This window comes from Periplaneta americana, chromosome 7 (genome assembly GCF_040183065.1).
Source record: "Periplaneta americana isolate PAMFEO1 chromosome 7, P.americana_PAMFEO1_priV1, whole genome shotgun sequence".
Classification (NCBI taxonomy): Eukaryota; Metazoa; Arthropoda; class Insecta; order Blattodea; family Blattidae; genus Periplaneta; species Periplaneta americana.
This window is the reverse complement of record NC_091123.1, coordinates 117,997,091-118,019,528: the sequence shown is the minus strand read 5'-3', so window position 1 is coordinate 118,019,528 and position 22,438 is coordinate 117,997,091. Positions and strand designations below refer to the sequence as shown.

Here is a 22,438-nt window from a genome sequence, read left to right as displayed (position 1 = left end):
ACAGTGAAACCTCTCAGTTAAACATCGAAGGAACGTAACACTCTATCCGCATCTGGGAGGTGTCCTTTATTGGGAGGGAGGCTCCCCAATCTAACAGTAAATTTATAATATGCATTGTGTATCCCTTCACGATTTAAATGAAATGTATTACTGTAGTTTAATTCTAAATACAGTATACTACAGTAAATTCTTTGCAACTTTGAACTACAGTAGATAAGACCGAAAAAGGAAAATACAGTTCTGTGCCATGCAATTTTATTCCAGGTCTACAGTTATGCAGTACTGTAATTTACCTTTACGTTCAGGTGCCATGTCTCTCGAAACAGAACAACTAATTGAAGTGAAGAGAAGAGAATAATCCTACTAACCCTATCATGTGTCGAATACAATTTCACGATCGCGGAAACCTTAGACCCATCAGACAAGTTAAATTTAATGACTTTGTTTTATCCTCCCGCTTCCAGCTAACAAGGGGTAGCCGGCTGGGCTAGTGGTAGCCTACGAGATCCTTATTGTCTTCTTTCATGTGAAGGAATTTCTATACTAAATTTTCCATTTTTGTAACACATTAGGTCTTGAAGTCGAAGTTCTGTCCGCAGTCAGGAGGTAAAGCAAGCTTTAGGACTGTGAAACAGCTATCCGTGTTCGTGTCTGAGTGTATCCGTAAACGAGAGTTAAATTTACCATTATTTCTATATTATCTCAGTTAGGACATAAAAATCTGTCCGTATATGACTGTCCGTATCTTGGAGGTGTCCGTCAAGAGAGGTTTCACTATAATAATAATAATAATAATAATAATAATAATAATAATAATAATAATAATAATAATAATAATTTGAGCCTAATTTTAAGAATATTATTATTATTATTATTTTTATTATTATTATTGAAAGAGTAATCTAAGATGCTTTTTTATGCAACCATGGATCAAAAAAATATTGTGACCTTCCTAGCCAGACTTTTAGACATACTGGTACAAAAACATAAGATCAATAATAATTAGCAAAACTGAGAAGGAAAAAAAAATGATGCTATGTCAAGGTCAACAGGCATTTTAGAAACTCATGCATGTTCCATTCACACGTCACGCATTATCCCGTTACGCGATTGGTTAAGCAGGCAGGCATCTAGTAGTGGGTCACCGGCGTGGTGCAGTAGTGGTGGCAGTAGGTTACTGTGGGCAGCGGACAGGTGGGAAAACCCTCAGTTGAGACGAGAGACTATCCGGTGCGTGGAGTGTTAAGTGCAGTGCCCGCCCGCCAGCCCGCGTGTGCTACAATGAAGTGGCAGTCACTCGTACTATCGCTCCTTTTACTCGGTGAGTTGTGTTCTTTCTGCAAACAGGTGCTTCATACTTCTGTCGCGTGCTTGTGGCTATAAAATAACATTTCTGAACTAACTCTTAAGTTTCCAGCATATTGATAACCTTTATTACTTACTGGAAATTCAAGATGTGACTTTTCAGCAGCAAATCTTGATGGACCGGGTTCGATTCCTAACTGGTACATAATTCATCTTTAAAGAGGGGTGTTGTATCGCTTGGATTTCCCTTACGTTATCCTTAGAGGCAATCTTGCGTGTTGCTAAATACAAATAAAGAATTTCGTTTACTTGTCTACACAAGGGCGTATTTAGGTCTAGGCAGCTGCCTAGGGCGGCAGACTTGAGGGGGCGGTTTTTGAGCTATTACTACTGTCATTTTTTGTTTATTTGTTTAAATTTTATTCATAACTCTTTAAAAGAGTATAAGCCACAATCAAAAGGATATGAATAACACTGGCAACAATCAGTTCAAATTTAATCAACGGTCTGCAACGAAAAAAGTACAGTTTTTCAATAATAGTGTCACAATGCGATCATAGCACTTTTTTCAATGTTATGCCCTCTCACTGTGAGAGTCTCATGTGATAACATTAAAGAACTTACTGGTATTGTATTACGATACGTTAGGAAGTTATCTCGTTGCTTGCAATTATAAGCTTTGTGATGAGAGACGCCGCTAACTCTGCCATAAGAGTAGTCAGTATTATAGTCGCGACGCTGTTATTTCCGGCGTGACTCCTCCTCTTTGCTTACGTCTTAGAAAGTGTAGGCTCTATAAAGTCTAGGTAGGTAGTATCGTTCGCCATATTTGTTCTTTCGTTGCCGAGCTACCATACGATGAATCTATTTGCCACACCGTTAAACATTATCATGTCATAGCTCCTATGATAATAAATCAAACGCACTGTAATTCAGCAAATAATTGGGAGGCAAATAACGTCTTCGTGTGCTTTCTGCGAACGCCAACGAAGGAGCCAAAATGGCGGGCGATTATATTAAGTATTTATCGAGCCTTAAGAAATGAATAACGTCTTCCTCAGCGAATCACAAGACGCATACGTTTAAATGGAGCCGACCTGGAAACGCGATTGGCTGCCGGAAATTAGAGCGACGGGACTATAACACTCAATATAATATCCATTCAGACTTAAATTCAAAGAAAATACCGCTAGCCATTGTAGCAGTCGAACGCTTGGCAGTTCATTTTAATTTGAAACAGTAAAGAGTGCAGTTCTTTGTATCTAGGTGATTTATATTTTAATATTCATCATAATGAGTGACAGTCGGAAAAAGCTAAGTGGTTCTGAATACCGGAAACACCTCTGATTGAGGTTCTGGCTGATATGTAAATCTATTATCAGACAGTACATCTCACTTGATAATATACGTGTCAGAGGAAGAACTGCATCTGAAATCTGATTATTGTAATATGTAGCAGTGATGTATGCATGGAGGGGGGGAAAGGAACTAGTCACGCTACCCTATTATCTCCTGGCATAGTTGCCTTACGAGTGATGCCTTGATGGTGTTACTTGTGGGTCCAGACATGTCATCGGACAGTTGACTAAAGAACAATACCGGAAACTCGCGAAAGACAAGGCAATAACAAAGAGGAAATTGTGAGAAAAAGTGGAAAAGTAGATGTGCTATTTAAAAAACGAATATAGCCAGCTTGTTCCATTTCGAGTCCAGATACATCAGGTGTAATAATGTGGCAAACAGTAGGTACCGAAAATAGTGGAGTGTATGGTTTATCTGACTCAGGCGTGTCCGATATTAGAAACAGTAATAATGACGCGGAATAGATTATTTCACTTGATCCAAATAACGCATATATAGGGGGAAATAAGGGGCGGAAATATTTTTCTCTGCCTAGAGGTACCAAGTAGGTAGATTCGCCCCTGTGTGTACCTATATCTAACGTTGATTCATAATATTCTGGTGAGCTCTAGGAGAGAGAGTGTTTATTATGATGACAATTATGATAATTTATTGTAAACCAAGATTACGTTCAAGGGAATTCACAAATGGATATATAGCGAATTTAAGAGTGACTCCTACCAATAAAGTAATTGCAAGGACAGTTATTATACAGGATGAGAAAATTATCTCCCGTCCGAAAATTAACATCTTCAGCTATCGGCGAGAGCGCTCCCAGACGCTGGTTTAGGAGACAGCGTAATATCGGTGAGTCGACAAACCACAAACTTTTGTGTGTGTAATGACAGGACTCTTAACTTTTTATTCGCTCGGTTCAGAGTGCACCACAGGCGGTGGGTCTATATTATATTGGTAATAAATTATGGTGGTGCTGGAGAATTGTTGGAATATCACAGTAGAAACGGAGTACCAGAAGAAAAACTCTGTTGTCTGATCCATCGACTTGCCCACACAAGTTATAAATTCAACGGTTGATCGACAGGGATTTGAATGTTAAATGTTATGTTTTATTTAACGACGCTCGCAACTGCAGAGATTATATCAGCGTCGCCGGATGTGCCGGAATTTTGTCCCGCAGGAGCTCTTTTACATGCCAGTAAATCTACTGACATGAGCCTGTCGCATTTAAGCACACTTAAATGCCATCGACCTGGCCCGAGATCGAACCCGCAACTTTGGGCATAGAAGGCAAGCGCTATACCAACTCGCCAACCAGGTCGACGACAGGGATTATAAGCCCAGCGAGCTAGCACTGAAACACGGTTGCGGTTAACTACAAACAATATTGATGTAAATATTATTATAATTATGTAAGGAGTAAAAAAGAACATAATTTACTTACCCAAATTAACAGAGGAAAGTCTGAAACTGGTTGACTTTTGTTTGACTTTTATTCAGGGAAACTTTAAAATAATACATTGTATAAATTAATACACATGTTCAGGTAGAACTGAATATTACCCGGGAAAAACACAATCTCCATTTCTCAATGACTTCACCAATTATGCCTCTTTACTTACACAGATGTCAAAAATGTTTGAAACAAGGAGGCAAAAAGTTTCGCAATCTTCTTCCTCAATTTTGTGAGTAAATGACGTTTTAACTTCTGTTTTTAGGCTTTCACGGTAAATGTGATCAGAAAGTAGACTTTTGGTTTTCAAGTCTCAACAAGCCAACAAGAAATCGTACAATGATGCCGTATTGTTTTAAGATTGCTTGAATTATAACCCAAAGTAATGGCGAAATAAAGGAAGACGAATCTAACAATAAGACGGAAGACAAAAGCAGATGAAAAAGTGCTTCAAAGGGAGCGGAACGAATACAGAGTCCATTGAAGTTTAATGAGACAAAGAAAGGAATAGTGGAATAGCGGTGGGATGACAATGACACGAGACGTTTTGTGACACTGTCACATCGTCGCTTGTGCATCTTAAATGGTAGAATATAGCCTACGTCGGAAATCAATCCTTCATGCTTTTCACAGAAGATTCCAACGTTGTGGTCAGCATCTTTGAGTACTTCAACAAGACAAGGAAGTGGTAAAGAAGTTTAAGCTGGAGTTGTAAGTAATTGTAATTACTATATGAAAAATATAATAGCCCTACATAAGACAGTCATGAAGAATGTATTTTCGGATATTCCATAAATAAAATTTGAAGGTAGATACTTTTGAAGACACATGAATTACCCTAGAGACATTTTCCAAAATGAGGAAGATATTGATATAATGATGTTTATGCTCTAGTACATTATAAGGAAAATCAGTAAGTAACACTTAAAATATTCTTTTGAATTCCATTTTTTAATTGAACATATTTTACAAGTAGGCCTAAGCTGCAGAATACATCATCATTACTATATTTATCTCAAAGGCTTAGGTCAAATTGTCCTTTCTGTTCTTGTGCCATCTTGTTTTAGGCGGCACTAATTATGATTCATTGATTAGATCTATCCGGAAGATTTGCTTGTGGCTTTTGAGTAATTTGACTTTCTTTCTTTTTTTTAATTAACTATTTAACAACGCTGTATAAACTGCTCAGTTATTTAGCGTCGATGGGATTGGTGAAAGCGAGGTGGTATTTGGCGAGATGAGGCCGAGGATTCGCCGTAGATTAGGCCTACCTGACATTCGTCACAATATTTCTCTACACACTTACAGCATGCGCATAGAGTCTACTAATTTCGAGAATAAAGCTATTGTGAACTCAAACCTGAACATTATTCACATAATTTGAAATCTCTGGTTCATTTTTAGTTGTATAGCTCCAGTGTAGGTAACTGAAGAAGTGAGAATGATATAGTTGTAAGCCACTCAAACAGAATTTTATAGGAAAGCTTGTTGAAAGTTTACAGTCCAATGCTATTAGGTGCGGTATCAAAATTGAAACCATGGGTGCAAAAATCGGTAGAGTACAATTTTTTCAAAATCGCCATTTTGTAAGCACTGCATAAATAAATATATGCTGCACACTTTTGTCAGTCAGTCAGTTAGTCAGTCAGTCAGCCATTCTTAATTAATTATTTCAGTCAACTTGGACAGCCAGTCAGTCAGCTTGGACAGCCAGTCAGTCAGATTGGATAGCCAATCAGTCAGCTTGGACAGCCAGTTAGCTTGGACAGCCAGTCAGCTTGGACAGACAGTCAGTCAGTCAGTCAGCTTGGACAGCTAGCTAGTCAGTCAGCTTGGGCAGTCAGTCAGTCAGTCAGCTTGGACAGCCAAGCAGTCAGTCAGTCAGCTTGGACAGCGAGCCAGTCAGTCAACTTGGACAGTCCATTCATTCATTCATTCATTCATTCATTCATTCATTCATTCATTCATTCATTCATTCATTCATTCATTCATTCATTCATTCATTCAGTCAGCTTGGACAGTCTTTCTTAATTAATTAATTAATTAATTCAGTCAGTGAGTGATTCATCAGTTAGGTTGGATAGTCAGTCAGTCAACTTGGACAGTCCATTCATTCATTCATTCATTCATTCATTCATTCATTCATTCATTCATTCATTCATTCATTCATTCATTCATTCAGCTTGGACAGTCTTTCATTAATTAATTAATCAGTCAGTGAGTCATTCATTCAGTTAAGTTGGATAGTCAGTCAGTCAGCTTGGACAGTCAGTAATTAATTAATTCATTCATTCGTTCAGTCAGTCAGTCAGTTTGGAGAGTCAGTCTGTCAGACTGAACAGCCAGTCAGTCAGTCAGCTTGGACACTCATTCATTCATTCATTCATTCATTCATTCATTCATTCATTCATTCATTCATTCATTCATTCATTCATTCAGCTTGGACATTGAGTCATTCGGTCAGTTTGAACAATTAGTCGATTTGGACAATCAGTCATTCAGTCTGTAAGGTTAGACAGTCCTTCAGTCAATCAATCAGCGTTCAACTAAAGGATCGTTTAATGAAGCCTCCGCTTATAGGAATAAACCCGTATACATGCGAAAATTAAACTTAGAATATAATTTTCAAGATGAGTAATAATAATAATAATAATAATAATAATAATAATAATAATAATAATAATAATAATAATAATAATAATAATAAACAATATTCCTTGAATAATTGAGGACCGTTTTCACAAAACTCAACAAACACCACTTTAAAATTTTTACAGGAAACGTTTTTTTGAGTTTATTCTCAGATCTTTAATACTGGAATTCTGAAAAAAAAATAGACATTGTTCCTCTGTCAGAGATGCATTATTTGATATAAAGTGCAACTATTATTGTTATCTTATTTATTTGGAAACAAATATAACAAAAGTTAAGAATTTGACAAAACTCAACATAAGTATCCACTTTTTTAAATGCACATACCTTAAAATGTTTAATTATTTTTCATTCCCAGCTAGTAAAATCCTCATCAAAATCATTAATACGTATTTTTAAGTAATGCTTAAGTACTGCTGAATTAGAAAACAGTTAATTGAACTCACTGAAACCAAATTTAAAGCTTTTTTTTTTTTTTTTTTTTTTTTCAAAATTTGTTATTGACTTACAGGAACTCTTTATTTGCATGAATTAAATATTTTTATCTGTGCAATGCCTAATCCTACAGGAGCAAGGAAAATTGGAAGACCAAGGTTGAGATGGGAAAATGATGTGAGAGGGGACATACAAATACTGGGAATAAGGAACTGGAGAAGAACGGCTCCGTTGAGAGAGAAATGGAGAAAGCTTCTACAGAAGACCAGGGCTCACACAGGGCTGTCGTGCCATTGTTGTTTGATTGATTGATTGATTGATTTGTGTAATACATTACACAAATCACTGAAAATCAAAATCGTGCACAATAATCTCAGTGCAATGGTTCATCATAATCCATTCTATTGTCAGAGAATTTGGCATATCCCTGTAAAATTTTGTCATAAAATACCTTGTCCTCTTTCGAATTATCATTATGGAAGTAACTCATTAACTTCCCCACATCATTATCTTTGTTTTTGCTGACTTGGTTCACCAGTGGAAGTTCAGGTGCTTTAGATATTACAGAAGCACTTGTCTTCCTTGGTTTAAACCAACCATGGGGAAAAATGGCTCCGAAGGGCCACTGCACTCAAAGCCTCCTTACCTCACTCCACCGACCATCCCCTCCACCTACCATCTCCTCCGCCTGGTGCTTCGTAAAGACACGCTTATTCAGTGGCGGGTATGGCTTCGATGTCGGGACGTCAGTTTCAGAAAGAGTGGCAGAAAGAATTTCTTGTTACTTACAAAAAGAAGAAAGTCTGCTGTTTAATATCCGGATTTAAACTTGCGCATATAAAACGCTTCAGTATTAAACGCCACTTTGATCGGAAGCATAAAGCGGACTTTGGTGATCTTACAAGTATTTATTTACAATCTGAAGATCTATTTGCGTAATATTTGTGAAAAGATACAAAACAAAGTATGTTTATGGTATTTTCGGCCTTTCGGGGTTTAGTTACTTATTATTTTGTTAAGTATCTGGAACTGAACTTACTTATTTAAAACTTTGAGTGCATATTAGGCCTATTTGATGCGTTCTCTTTCCAAGAAAGATTTTCAGAAGTAATGCAATGGACAATGAGATGTGCCTGTTCAATAATCCATTTGTATTTGATGTTACCCAAGCAGCAGAGCCACTACAGAGTTGCAAACGAGCATGCCAGTAAAGTATTTAAGAAAAAATGGATTAGATCTCTTTAAATACCTGCCAGAGAAGCAATTACCTAATCTGCGTACATTTGCAATGCTTATTGTATCTATGTTTGGCTCAACTTACTGTTGTGAGCAGTTTTTTCCAAAATAAATATGACCAAAAGTATCTCCAGGTATAGGATCATAGACATGCATTTAGTTTCAGTATTTCGGTTGAGTTAGTCCCGCGTCGTGGTCTAAGGCATCCTGCCTAGGTATCGCGTTACGGAATGCGCGCTGGTTCGAGTCCTCATGGGGGAAGAAATTTTCTGATGAAATTTCGGCCAGTGTATGGGACCGATGCCCACCCAGCATCGTGATGCACTTGGGGAGCTACGATAGGTAGCGAAGTCCGGTTGCGAAAGTCAGCTATAACGGTTGGGGGGATCATCGTGCTAACCACACGATACCTCGATTCTGGTTAGATGATCGTTCACCTCTACTTCGGCATATGGACGTGAGGCTAGCAGCTGGCTGATCGGTCTTGGGCCTTCATGGGCTGTAGCGCCACGGATTCTTCTTCTTCTTATTATTAATTTTTTTATTTTTATTATGGTTGAGTTGTTCTACTTTAGAGCCAAATATAGCCTATCCTTTTTAGTTAATAACAAGAAACTCCGAGGGCCATCAAGAACAAAAAATGAAAACTAGCAGTATAGGCCTACAGTAGTATTTCGTTTCATTCATATCTCATATATTTTATTTAATATGTTTTAAAGTTAAATGACAATGGAGCTTAGTTACTTTCTTTAGTGTTTTTACAAAGAAACAATTGATTATATTGATCATTATATTGTGTTTAATATGTTTTCAAGTTAAATGACAATGGAGCTTAGTTACTTTCTTTATTGGTTAAAAAAACAATTTATTACATTGATCATTATATTTTTTTAATATATTGTACAGTTAAATGGCAATGGAGATTTGTTTTTTTCTTTCTTGTTTTTAAAAAGAAACAATTTATTATGTCCATCACAAGGCAGTTAAAGAATTTTTCGTGCACATGATAAAGGAATGATTATGCAATTGAAGAATATATAAGAAGAATATATAACTTTCACAGTAGGCGGCTGTAATGATTATTGTGTGACACATGTGCTTCATACAAACAAAAGACTGTAAAGATTTTGAAAAAAGAACTAACAGCGGAGAAATTACTGATGCGCAAGGTGTGTCGAATCCACCACTGCACTTGACTTAGCAAAACAACTGCCTTACACCTCGCCTGCCAATCAAACGAATGTGGGGTGAGTAGGAAACGTGCCCTCCCTACTTTGCTGGTAGTCCCCATAGCTGGTTTAAACACTTGAACTTCTATTGGTGCAGAGAAATATGTTTTGTACATAACACTTTACATGATTCTTACAAGTTTTGTGGTACGTAAGTACCCTCATCTCTGATTTTTAAATGGTAATTTAGCTTTTACAAAATTTTTGCCACCGATTTTAAATCATATGTATGCCAGTCTTTGCCCAAAACTTTTACGTTCCCAAACATTGCCATAGTTTCATAATACTCTGATGACAATGTGATGTATTCATGTGTTCTCAGCTCTTTCTCTGTCAATCGAAACACATGGTCCGGAGGCATATACCTTTACAAGGATAGGAGAGAAATGTTTAATTTCTTTAAAAACTTCAGAGCTTTCCAGACAACCAACAAGCATAGCAATCATGGTCCAATTTTTATTCTGAGACCCACAAGAATCTGGAAACAATCTAAGAGTTAAATTTCAGCACTTTTTCTGTAAGTAAATTTTTTTTTTCTAAATTACCTATGTAATCCTTCAATGTCATAATAACATATCTGCCACTTTTCTAAACGTAGCAACACATAGCCCTTCTGGGAAATCTTCTCCACTTTCATCTCTTACGAAATATGAAATAGACACAAATTTTTCTAGCTGTTTGAAGTTCTTCTACGCCGTTTAGATAGACCAACTTTCATATGTCTTAGCAAAAAATTATTCTGTTCAACTTTTGTGCTATTTCTGTATAAATTGTCTTGAAAATAATTATGTCATTTAAGCATTTGAACTTGCAGCACGTTTTCTTTTTTCCCCTGTTCTCAATAATTACAGTCTAGTTTACTCTTAGATTAACTTAATCTGCTTCTACTCTTCCTGCCCCTTTCAGTAGCTTCAACGGATTTTGAATACTCAGGGTTCTTATCCAATTTTCATCACTACCCACAATACATGCACTTACAACAGCGGCCAGATTTATATTGAATTAACGCAGGAAACAACAAAATATTATATAATATTTGAGGTCCGAAATGTTGTCAAAATGCAAATATACTACATTGTTGTAAAATATTGTAGCTTGTGAAACAGGATAAATGTGTGAAATGTTGAGTTTGAGGATATGTTGAATTTTGTGAAAATTTAAGAACTGAAGATGTCGAGTTTTGTGAAAACTCTCTACATTGAGGGACTTTTTTCAACGGAAAAAATTGAGTTCCGTGATATTATGAGCACTGCATTATTTTCCTCTCATTACAATTGACCAGAATCCGTCAAAACCCGCATTTCGAAAAAAAAATGGCGTTTGTTGAGTTTTGTTAAAACGGTCCTCAATTCGGTCTTTCCATTCATTTTAATGTCACTCTTGCAGTAGATGTTAACAAATAGGCTAATCGGATTCTATCCGGGCAATACAGTTAACTTGACGTAAGCCAGAGAATTAAGTTTCCCTGCCAAGAATCGAACTCGAGTGTACTCAAATTTTAGCTAGAAACACTATTATTTCATTGTAAATCTGAAAGTTAATGTTGCTGATTTTTTATAATTTTGATAATGTTGTCTGATTTAATAACACCTCCCAGAGGATCCGTTTAAATAATCCTATATTTGGACGGCTGCGCCGAAGTCAAAAGAGAGAGGAATCGATTTTAGTCCGTTAGCAGCATGATTAACAAACCATAGTCCACGTAATGACGTTCCTGGGGAGTGTGATACGACAGTGAGATCCCTCCCTCTGTAATATCCCGCAAGATGCGTTAGTAAACTAACAATGTGCAATTGCTGAAATTATTACAAATTAATGGAAATACTCAGGCAAAACTTGCTCTACTTTGTAGGTGACTGGATTTGAATCGGTGTCTCCTACGTGGAATCCGATGCACTAGCCATCGAATAACGGTGCATCGAGACAAAAATACCATCAGATTATTCAATCGTGATCGCCTGTCCCGGATCTCGATCCAAAGAACTTCCGTGTAATCCCTCATGCGCAAACCCCTGCATTTTCGTTTGTGTCATCACCATTCTCTTCTTATTCTCAAAGGAGGTCAAGACCATTTCATTAGTATCGTGATAACCATCTGGAATTCATGGGGAAAACAAGAGAACAACGAACTGCAACTGCACACCTAGTAACTGTCGTGCCGTGACATTGGGTTCGTGACATGGCGTAGGAGGCATGAAGGGCGAGGTTGTTTCCGGCTTCACCAGCTGGATCCCAATGAGGACGAAGACTTGCGGCTCTTTTGTAAACGAACTGTCTCATAGTAGGGAGAGTGTAATATCTACACGAAGAGACCGTGAAATTTTGAGGCTTTGAGGTTCCGTATCGGGGCCTTCACATCGCCTGAAGTCATGTATTAATACACAAAGAGTATAGGAATGCTTTGACGTAATATTAGGTAGTAAGTTTGCTATTTCTTTTACGGTAAGTACTGTGGAGCTTCGATTAAAGCCGTCAATTCGTACCACAAAACTGCAACGGTTTTCTGAACGGCAACTGATTCATTCGAACCCATGTTAGAGAGACATTTCATTCTGAAAATAAATCTAGCTACATATGGAACATCGTCCTTTTAGATCAGTGATGTCAAAGCAACCCCATTTTTCTGACCTTGAAGTCGTGCGAGGGAATCAAGCGATAGGTATGGAAGGAGGAAGGATTAAGTAGCTATATAAATAAGCAACCTGCTGGATTAAGAAAACAGTGGTGTACAAACTTCAAACGGAATCTGAAATTTTATATCGTTATTTTTATACGGCTTCTTTCGTTTGAGATTATATATTGTCTGTAAAACAAAAGTATTAACACCAATTTCTTAATATTGCAGTTGTGTTTTAAACGTTATTAACATAATAAAGGTTTAAGAAGGAAAATTCACATAAATTCCATAGTGGTACAACTATACTTTACTTAGTGAATGAAACACATCAATCATAAAGGAAGTGATATCCCAAAGGAAGAGAGTATGACATAATAACTTGGAATTAATCTTGATGATATCTTTAGCTTTATAAAAGTAATCAAAACAATATTATAGTACAAAGCAAAGTTACCTAAGTATATGTTTTAACTGTAACTAATATTACTCTTATCTCATGCTTTTAAGGAAGAGAGTATGACATAATAACTCGGAATTAATCTTGATGATATCTTTAGCCTTATAAAAGTAATCAAAACAATATTATAGTACACAGCAAAGTTACCTAAGTATATGTTTTAACTGTAATTAATATTACTCTTATCTCATGCTTTTAAGGTGATATTGGTGCGCAACTTCCTATCATCAGAATATTAAATTATTTTCTCGAAATCTGCTGAAGCTATAGAGCTGACATTTTTACAACACAGGGAAACATATCTTCTGTTTATGATGTAACAGTAGTTGCTTTGTTAATTCATTTCCTTATAAACATTTTCCACGCGAATATTTTCAAAATTTTCAATACACTATCTTCAGTAATACGTATTTATGATATATTAGATTTACGAAAACATTGTTTCAATACCTGTAAGGCTACTAAATAGGTCTAAACATATCTGAAAATTTCACTTTTCTGTAAAAAAGGTTGAGAAAATATTTATTTTGAATAAAAAGCAAACTTGTGAAAAATGAGCATTAAAACCGAAACTTACATTCTTATAATGCACTTATACTTTTCAGACAAATATGAAAATTAATGCGGATACAATTTAATAAGTTCTCTTCCCTCTATCCATTGAATCAGTGCTGGCCATCCCTGAATATAGCTCGACCAAGCGGCATATACTACCTCTTTCGTCTGTCTCTTTCCTTTCCGCTGTAAAGAGCTCAGGCTCTCCTCAGTTCTAAAGCGCGCGCTTGCGCCTGTGAGCATCAGTTGACATGACTGTTTTAGGTTACAGGCCTAACTTTCAATAAAATTATGCATTACAAAAAATAGAACACTATTACATTAATTTAGATAAAAGTAAAGATATCATTATATTTACACATGAAAGCGCTTGGGGTGCATGGAGAGAATATATACACCTGAAAGCGCTTGGGGTGCATGGAGAGAATATGTACACCTAACAGCGTTGGGGTGCATGAAGGGAAATTGATTAAATACATTACAGGTACAATACATTTCTTATATCATTTTAAAAGAAAAGTTTATAACTGTAAAATTCAATACACCCCAAATCACACTGTTTGATGGTAGACTAACCATGTTTCTTTACCGATTTTTGAAATTGAAATTAACGTTTAACAAGCCCTAGATCCCTACGTCACTGAACAGTGGGCCTAGGAAATACTGATGATGATGGTGATGATGATGATGATGATGATGATCATAATAATAATAATAATAATAATAATAATAATAATAATAATAATAATAATAATAACTATAGCAGTAAATGCTGTAGCATTCAATAAGGATCGAATCGAATTTTTCGATGGAGCTGATGCCATGTTTTTTTTTACATACTTTGACATTGAAATTAACAACTGACACACTCTTAGAATGCCTACGTAACAAGAACAGTGGAACCTACGAAACCAAACACTCGGGCTAGTGTCTGGATACTCAAGATAGCGTAAATGTTAGTCATCCGGGAGAAGTGTTGTAGTAGGCAACCAGTTCCGGCAAAAATGATTAGTAAAATTCCGACGATAATCTATTAGCAGTACAGTATCAGCATCATAACCATTTTCCTGGAATTGTTTCAAACACGTAAATATTGTTGATAAATCGGAAATTGATTTGTATTTTGTTTCTTTAATAGCTGCAAGTTTTATCATGGCATCATTTACCATAGAATCTAATAATTCTTCATTTTCATTTGTAAATAGATTTTATGCAATCCCGAAAAGACAAAGTATATGATTATGTCTCGTGACGAGAATATTGTACGAAATGGCAATATAAAAATTGGAAATTTATCCTTTGAAGAGATGGAAAAATTCAGATACCTGGGAGCAACAGTAACAAATATAAATGATACTCGGGAGGAAATTAAACACAGAATAAATATGGGAAATGCCTGTTATTATTCGGTTGAGAAGCTTTTATCATCCAGTCTGTTGTCAAAAAAATCTGAAAGTTAGAATTTATAAAACAGTTATATTACCTGTTGTTCTTTATGGTTGTGAAACTTGGTCTCTCACTTTGAGAGAGGAACATAGGTTAAGGGTGTTTGAGAATAAGGTACTTAGGAAAATATTTGGAGCTAAGAGAGATGAAGTTGCAGGAAAATGGAGAAAGTTACACAATACAGAACTGCACGCATTGTATTCTTCATCTGACATAATTAGGAACATTAAATCCAGACGTTTGAGATGGGCAGGGCATGTAGCACGTATGGGGGGAATCCAGAAATGCATATAGAGTGTTAGTTGGGAGACCGGAGGGAAAAAAGATCTTTGGAGAGGCCGAGACGTAGATGGGAAGATATAATTAAAATGGATTTGAGGGAGGTGGGATATGATGATAGAGACTGGATTAATCTAGTTCAGGATAGGGATCAATGGCGGCTTATGTAAGGGCGCCAATGAATCTCCGGATTCCTTAAAAGCCAGTAAGTAAGTAAATAGATTTTATTCGCTCGTGGAAATTATCCAATTACCCACTCGCGACCAAAACTTAATCTTACTATTTAATATTATAAATTGCTATTTCATTTCAAAATTGATTAAATGACGTTGTTACACAATTAAGGTACACATATCTGTTGTTGAACTTAATTATTTATTTTAATCTTGTGAGAGATGTCTACAGTCGCGGTCAAACCTCCTGACGTATTCAGGTGTGTCCGCTTATCGGCAATAGCCAATGGCCGTAGTTCTGCGTTGTAACATATGGGCACGCAGACTCGCCGCTTAGAAAGTCTCAAAATCAAATAACAAGTGCGCTCGGAAAATTGGTATGTTGTAGGGACTCTGCACGTATATATGACGAATGTTTAATGTTTTCTGAACATACAGAAACAAAAATCACATTTCTATCCTCAGTAGTTCCAATTGTATGAGTTAATACAGTAAAACCCCGAAAAGACGCGTTCAAGGGACTGCGTGTAAACCGCTTATTAAGTGGGACCGCGTATTAGGCGGGTATACTAATTTTGACTTAAGTTATATACAGTATCTATTAGCATTTTTCTTTATTGAAATATATGATTCTCACTTCGCTTCTGCCAGAAGAAAACTCTCCCGTGTACTGCATTTGAGTAAAAAGCTGCTGGGGAAAGAGGAAAGAAAAACCTTAAGGGGGGAGAGAGAAACGGCGGAGTGGAGAGCATTCTCCACCTCTTTCAATATAATATGATGGGGCTATTTCAAATTAAGTCTATCATTCAATTTATTTTATCACACTGCGCCTTTGTGTTATTCAATAACTTTATTAACGCTAATAAAAATAAAACTATTACAAAAACTGATATAAACTCAGCGAGTATAATTATTTACGTCTAACTCAACTAATTTTTCTGTATTTTGTGACTTTTAATTTGATTCGATGCAATCAGATGATATTTATTATTATTATTATTATTATTATTATTATTATTATTATTATTATTATTATGTCTTCTGCATCTCCCTATCAAACCAATCTCAGGTAAAGGATCGCGCTCCACAGTTTTAAAAATTCTGCCGCTGAGAGACAGAGACGGAGAGTGTACTCGTGACAACGTCGCTCTCGCATGTTACTGGCGCTCGCGAAACGTCAGGAGGTTTGAGCGCGACTGTAGTTAATGTTACACATTTTCTGTTTTCTTCAAAACTTGTAAATTTCTCCGAAATACAGACAACAGCAGCAGCAGTAGTAGTAGTGAGTGGCTAGGGACGGGTTAGGTACAATACTTCAGTACGTCGGCTCGAGACAGTGGCCTATTGTGCACCCCGAAATATGGGATGAACGAGAATGGGGTGTACAACACACCGGCCGCATGGGATCCCCACGCGCTCACCCAATGGGCCCTCTACACTCCCACTCCTTAAGTTCATATCGCCAAGGTGACCAAGCAGCACTGAATCCATTCCGAGCCCTTCTAAGGAGTCGAAGAGCCCTTGGAAGTGCTCTTCAGGCATTAATCCTGGTAGAAATATTGCGGAAGGTTTGGGACCCAGAGACGGTTTCGGAGAGGATGCCCCTCCTGCAAGCGGACGAAGACATGTGTCATGACTTCTATATGCATATGGAATGAGGTGCTGAAGATGAATGATAGGTATGATATGAAAACTAAATTCTTTTTCTACAGGGAAGAGGAAGGGAAATCGACCGTGGCAATGAAAATTTCAACCCGGCATTTGCCTAAATAACTATGAAAAACCACAGTCAGTTTGTTTTTTTTATTTTATTTTATTAGGTTATTTTACGACGCTTTATCAACAGCTTAGGTTATTTAGCGTCTGAATGAGATGAAGGTGATAATGCCGGTGAAATGAGTCCGGGGTCCAACACCGAAAGTTACCCAGCATTTGCTCACATTGGGTTGAGGGAAAACCCCGGAAAATACCTCAACCAGGTAACTTGCCCCGACCGGAATCGAGCCCAGGCCACCTGGTTTCGCGGCTAGACGTGCTAACCGTTACTCCACAGGTGTGGACCAGTCAGTTTGGTCGGTCCGTGGATTCGAAAAGAGAATTTTCCTTGCCCTTTCTTTTAAAGTCAAAAACTAAATTTCATCGAAAAAGGGAAATTTCCCTCGACTTACCATCACTGGCACTCATTTAGCTCTCTGTGTAGGCCAGTGAACTTAAATCTAGGTTATAGTTGATTGTATCCCTCCTATTTTAGAACCCTCTGGGATTAGTCGCACGGATGGTAAGCGCCCTGATGGATTAACCTTGGTCCCATGGAGCAGAGAAAAATCACTAATGTGGGATACGACTTGTGTGGATACCTTAGCTCCATCCCACTTGCCGTCAACTTCTCGCAAGTTCTGCAGCAGAATCTATCGTACGCAGTAAACGTCGTAAATACGTACATCTTGTAGACAATTACATCTTCATCGTCTTTGCTGTGGAAACAATAGGCTCCTGGTGTAAAGAAGCAAAAGACCTGGTTTCCGAAATTGGTAGAAGTTTGGTGACTTACTGGAGACCCTCACTGCACCAATTACCTACGGCAACGAATAGGAATAGCCATCCAACGTGGGAACGCAGCCAGCATTTTGGGAATCTTTCCAGACGCCAATTCTCTCGATGAGATTTTCTTCATTTGAATATCTGAAAACAAGACAAGGGTGAAGTTCGAAGCCCCGTAGAATTGAAGGTAAAACTCCACTTTACTGGTTCCAGCAGAATCTGAGCAGAAGCCAGCATCCATCAGTACTTAAAAATGGTTTTGTGTAGTGTTTTGAAAACTTGTCCGGTTTACGAGTAAACTTTTTATTATTTAAAATATAATTATTTTTATTATTTGTTGTAGGCCTAATATTTAATTTTTACAAGTGCAGAATGTCATATGATTTATTTTACTTTTATATTAATTTGAAACACAACAGCAATGTTTATGTACTAATAATTGCATAATTACATAATCATATAACAATTAAAAAAATTAAATTATGTTTTATTGAACGATGCGCAACTGCCGAGGTTATATCAGCGTCGCAGGTGTGCCGGAATTTTGTCCCGCAGGATTTATTTTACATGCCAGTAAATTTCTCGTATTTAAGCACACTTAAATACCATCGACTTGGCCCGGGATCGAACCCGCAACCTCGGGCATAGAACGCCAGCGCTATACCAACTGCGCCAACCAGGCCGACGTGTCAGAGGAAGAGCAATAAAATTGTATACATCTGAAGTCTGATTAGTGTAATATGTAGCTAGTCGGCGATGTATGTAATGGAGGGAGAAAGGAACTGGTCACCATACTCCATTATCTCCTGGCCTAGTTGCCTCATAAGTGGTACCATGTTGTTAGCACTTGTGAGGTTCAGACCTGTCTTCGGACAGTTGACTAAACAACAACATATTTATGTAAGACAGATTCCTCCGTAAAAAAGAGCGAATGTTCATTATCGGTAGAAGTCCACAGCATCAAGGCCACAACGTAAGCATTGGCATGGGCTCTACTTCAATCATTAGTTATGTTTGTCATAATATGAAACTATTATAAAAACTTGCTTTCCTTTAATTTTTTAGTCGAGAATATTATGGGGCCGAGTCATTCGCTTAAATGGCACTTGCGTTGTGAAATGCAAACGTGCCCTGAGATGTGTAATCGTACATTGTACAATATACAAGATATGTCGTCATCGGAGAACATGTGGATACCACGATGGCAGTTGAATCCGTAACTCGCGGCTTCAAACCAGGCAGAGGGCGATGAATTTTAAAGGGAGATAAAATCCTAAGGAGTCTTGGCTATTGAAAGGAGACTCTGCCGTCACTCTGCCTGTGAATATTAGCAAAAATATAGGCTATTCTATTTGCACTTGTTCAACAACTCTAATTTTATAATTACAGTATACGAATTAGAATGGAATAAAATAGACTAGAATAGAATAGAATAGAATAGAATGTTTTATTTTCGCTGGCAGAGTTAAGGCCATAAGGACTTCTCTTTCACTGAACCAGCCTTAATCAATACAATAGTTACATACATATTTAAATTAGGAATATTTACAATACACTTAGATTAGATTTTATTAAAGTCATGAGTATCATACAAATACTATGGACATAGTCGTAATAAAAACAAAACAGAGTGAATAAAATTATATTAGAAACATAAGTTATTAACAGAGGAGTCAAAGTATTCATTAATACTATAAAAGGGATGATTAATCATCCAACGTTTTGAAACATTCTTAAATTTAATGTGTTATAGTTAACAGTGTGTGCAGACTTATGTAATCTATTAAACTTAGATACTGCAATGGACATAAATTATTTTTTAGTTGTTTCCAGTCTAACATTAGATTCAGTCAAGTGAAAATTGTATCTCGTATTATAATTATGATAATCAGATCTACGATAATAATTTGCTAAATTTTTCTTTACCTTCAGCAAAGAAGTAAAGATGTAAAGATTATTAACAGTCTGAATAGCCTCATTTATGAATAATGGCTTCAGTGCGCATCATAAGCAGAACCAGTTAAAATACGTAAGTTTTTTTTTTTTTTTTTGTAGAATGAGAACATTAGATACACTAGAACTATTTCCCCACACAGAAATAACAGTTGTTATTATACTATTGAAGAAGGCAAAATAAGCTCTTCTTACATATGTTTTAGGCACCAGTGATTTCAATTTGCTTGATAAATAAATAACCCTTGAAAGGTTAGTAGAAACATATCAATATATGGGGCCCAAGATAATTTGGAATCCAGTACAATTCCTAAAAGTTTAGCAGATGGCTGAGAGTTGTAAATTGTGGAATCACGTAATGTAAACTACATATGTTGTGTCTTAGTCTGATTTAAACAAAATCCATTAGCCTCAAACCAGGCAGCTGCTTCTTTAAAGGAATTGTCCATAACAAACTTTATATCAATTATGTCATCATTAGTATGATACAAAGTAGTATCATCAGCAAATATAATCGGGTTACTATAAATATTTTTAGGCAAATCATTTATCATGATTAAAAATAATAGGGGTCCCAAAACAGACCCTTGAGGGACCCCAACAGAATCAGGCTCAGAAATAGAATAAGAACAATTCAAGAAGACACATTGACTACGATCAGACAAATAATTTATTATTAGGCCCAAATTAATGCCATTAATACCATAATATTTAAGTTTAGAAATTAAGATTTCATGAGAAACAGTATCAAATGTTTTTGATAAGTCATACAAGGATGCAAAGGTATTACAGTGCTTATCAAAACCTGATGTGATTGAACATATTAACTTATCAACAGCATCAATAGTAGTTACACCCTTCCTAAAACCATACTGAGAACAAATAAACAAAATATTCAGACAATTGTAAATACATAGCTGCTTCAATAATTTTGTAAAAAATAGGAACTAATGAAATGGGTCTGTAGTTTTCAGCCTTAGCCCTGTCACCCTTTTTAAATACAGGAATTACTTTGGCAAACTTTAACGTACGAGGAAAAACTTGAAAGATTCTCCCGCAATATTCTTGAGTTCAGTTTTAACGACTAGTACATGTTTATTTAAATTGAGATAAAACCCATAAGAAAAAGTAATAACTTAATTTATGAGCTTATAACTAATATAATTCAATTCAGTCTATATGCAATATGTAAAGAATTATAATTAAATTGAGATAGATAGATGGTTGAAATGATGAGAATTAATTTAAAAGAAGTTTACTAGAACTATGTTATAGGGAGCAAAATATAAATCTAAAATATATTGATATAATGAGAATATTAATGTCATGAAATTTTGCCATTTAAAGGTTTTGTATTCTATTTAGAGAAATTAATTGTAATAATAAAAATGGACAGATGTTAGTTTCATTATAAGCAACAGATATTAATCAGTAACTAATCTGATAAGTAAGAATTTATGTAATTTTGACCTAAATGAAGTTATTGTCCAACAAGCCCTTACATCACTCGGAAGCGAATTCCAATTTCTAGCAACTGAAACTGTATAGGATGAAGATATAAATATGTCTTATGATAAGGTATAATGAGTAAATTGTTATGATGAGACCTGGTACTTAGCTGATGATATGCGGATAAATTTTGAAAACGAGGAGCCAAATATATTGGGATAGCGGTGCGCAGAATTTGAAATAAGAGAGTAAGATAATGCTGGGCTCGTCGATCGCTTAGCCTTAACCAAGTTACGTTTCTACATTTTTCACAATCCAGAGTGATACTTGTGACGAACAAGTTCGCAGTTGGGGTGTCTGTCCCTTTTTTCCCATATTAGGCATCTACATCATTCCGTCACCATTTCGTCATCATTTCATTGCATTTCCCGATCGCCGGCTGGCGAAGCATGGAGGGGGCTGTCCTAGGGACGAGGGGGGTTGCCTGCTCGAAATCTGGGTACACAGCGAACCTTAGTGTAGTCAGCCTGTATGGGTTTGGGAATGCGCCTAGCTTGAGGGTTAGCGCAATAGATCGTAACAGGTCGCAGTGCTGGGCCATAATGCCTCCCTCCCGTAAATTTCAAATTCCATTCCATAAGTTTCTACGGGTGCTATTCATAGACATTTCGCTAGCCCGCGCTACGAGCGTGCTAAACTATCCCCGGCTATCGACTGGTTACTTGTACAGGATTCATATCATATCATATCATATCATATCATATCATATCATATCATATCATATCATATCATATCATATCATATCATATCACATCATATCATATCATATCATATCATATCATGTCGCTAACACTGGTTTATGAATACGAAAAACGTGAGTTCGCTGACCATCCAGCGAAAGCCGCACTAACAATGTCTATGAATACGGCCCTACAAGTTCAATGTAGTAATGCAGACACACTTTTCGACCTGTGACGTCGCGTTGCCATGGCAACGAGTGCAACGCTACCCCCCACCCCACCCGCGTCCATGTTCGCGAACAGGCTCAACTCGAGTGAGTCCGTCATGACGAATATTTTGGAATGATAGTATAAAATTACGGCTTCTTTCTTTAAGGGAGTTATTTGAGTATATTTTTCCAAATTCCTTTCGTTCAGAGCGTAAAATATTTATTTATTTATTTATTTATTTTATTGCTAGTAATTTTGAAATGAATACAAGTTAATAAATACAATGAAAGATAAACTAGCCCATTCCTGAATGAGTAAGACTCGTGCTCAGAAGGGGATTCCAATACAG

At 36.6% G+C, this 22,438-nt stretch overlaps 1 protein-coding gene across 2 annotated transcripts in view; it reads left to right on the top strand.

Annotated features, from left to right (window-relative positions):
* Positions 1–1,179: 1,179 nt before the first annotated feature.
* Positions 1,180–22,438, top strand: part of LOC138703388 (probable serine/threonine-protein kinase dyrk2) — a 155,027-nt gene continuing 133,768 nt past the window's right edge. For both annotated transcript variants that reach the window (XM_069831215.1, XM_069831214.1), the window contains exon 1: positions 1,180–1,321. In XM_069831215.1, coding sequence (XP_069687316.1) covers positions 1,282–1,321 — 40 coding nt within the window. In that variant the 5' untranslated portion in view covers positions 1,180–1,281. The remainder of the gene's footprint in view (positions 1,322–22,438) is intronic.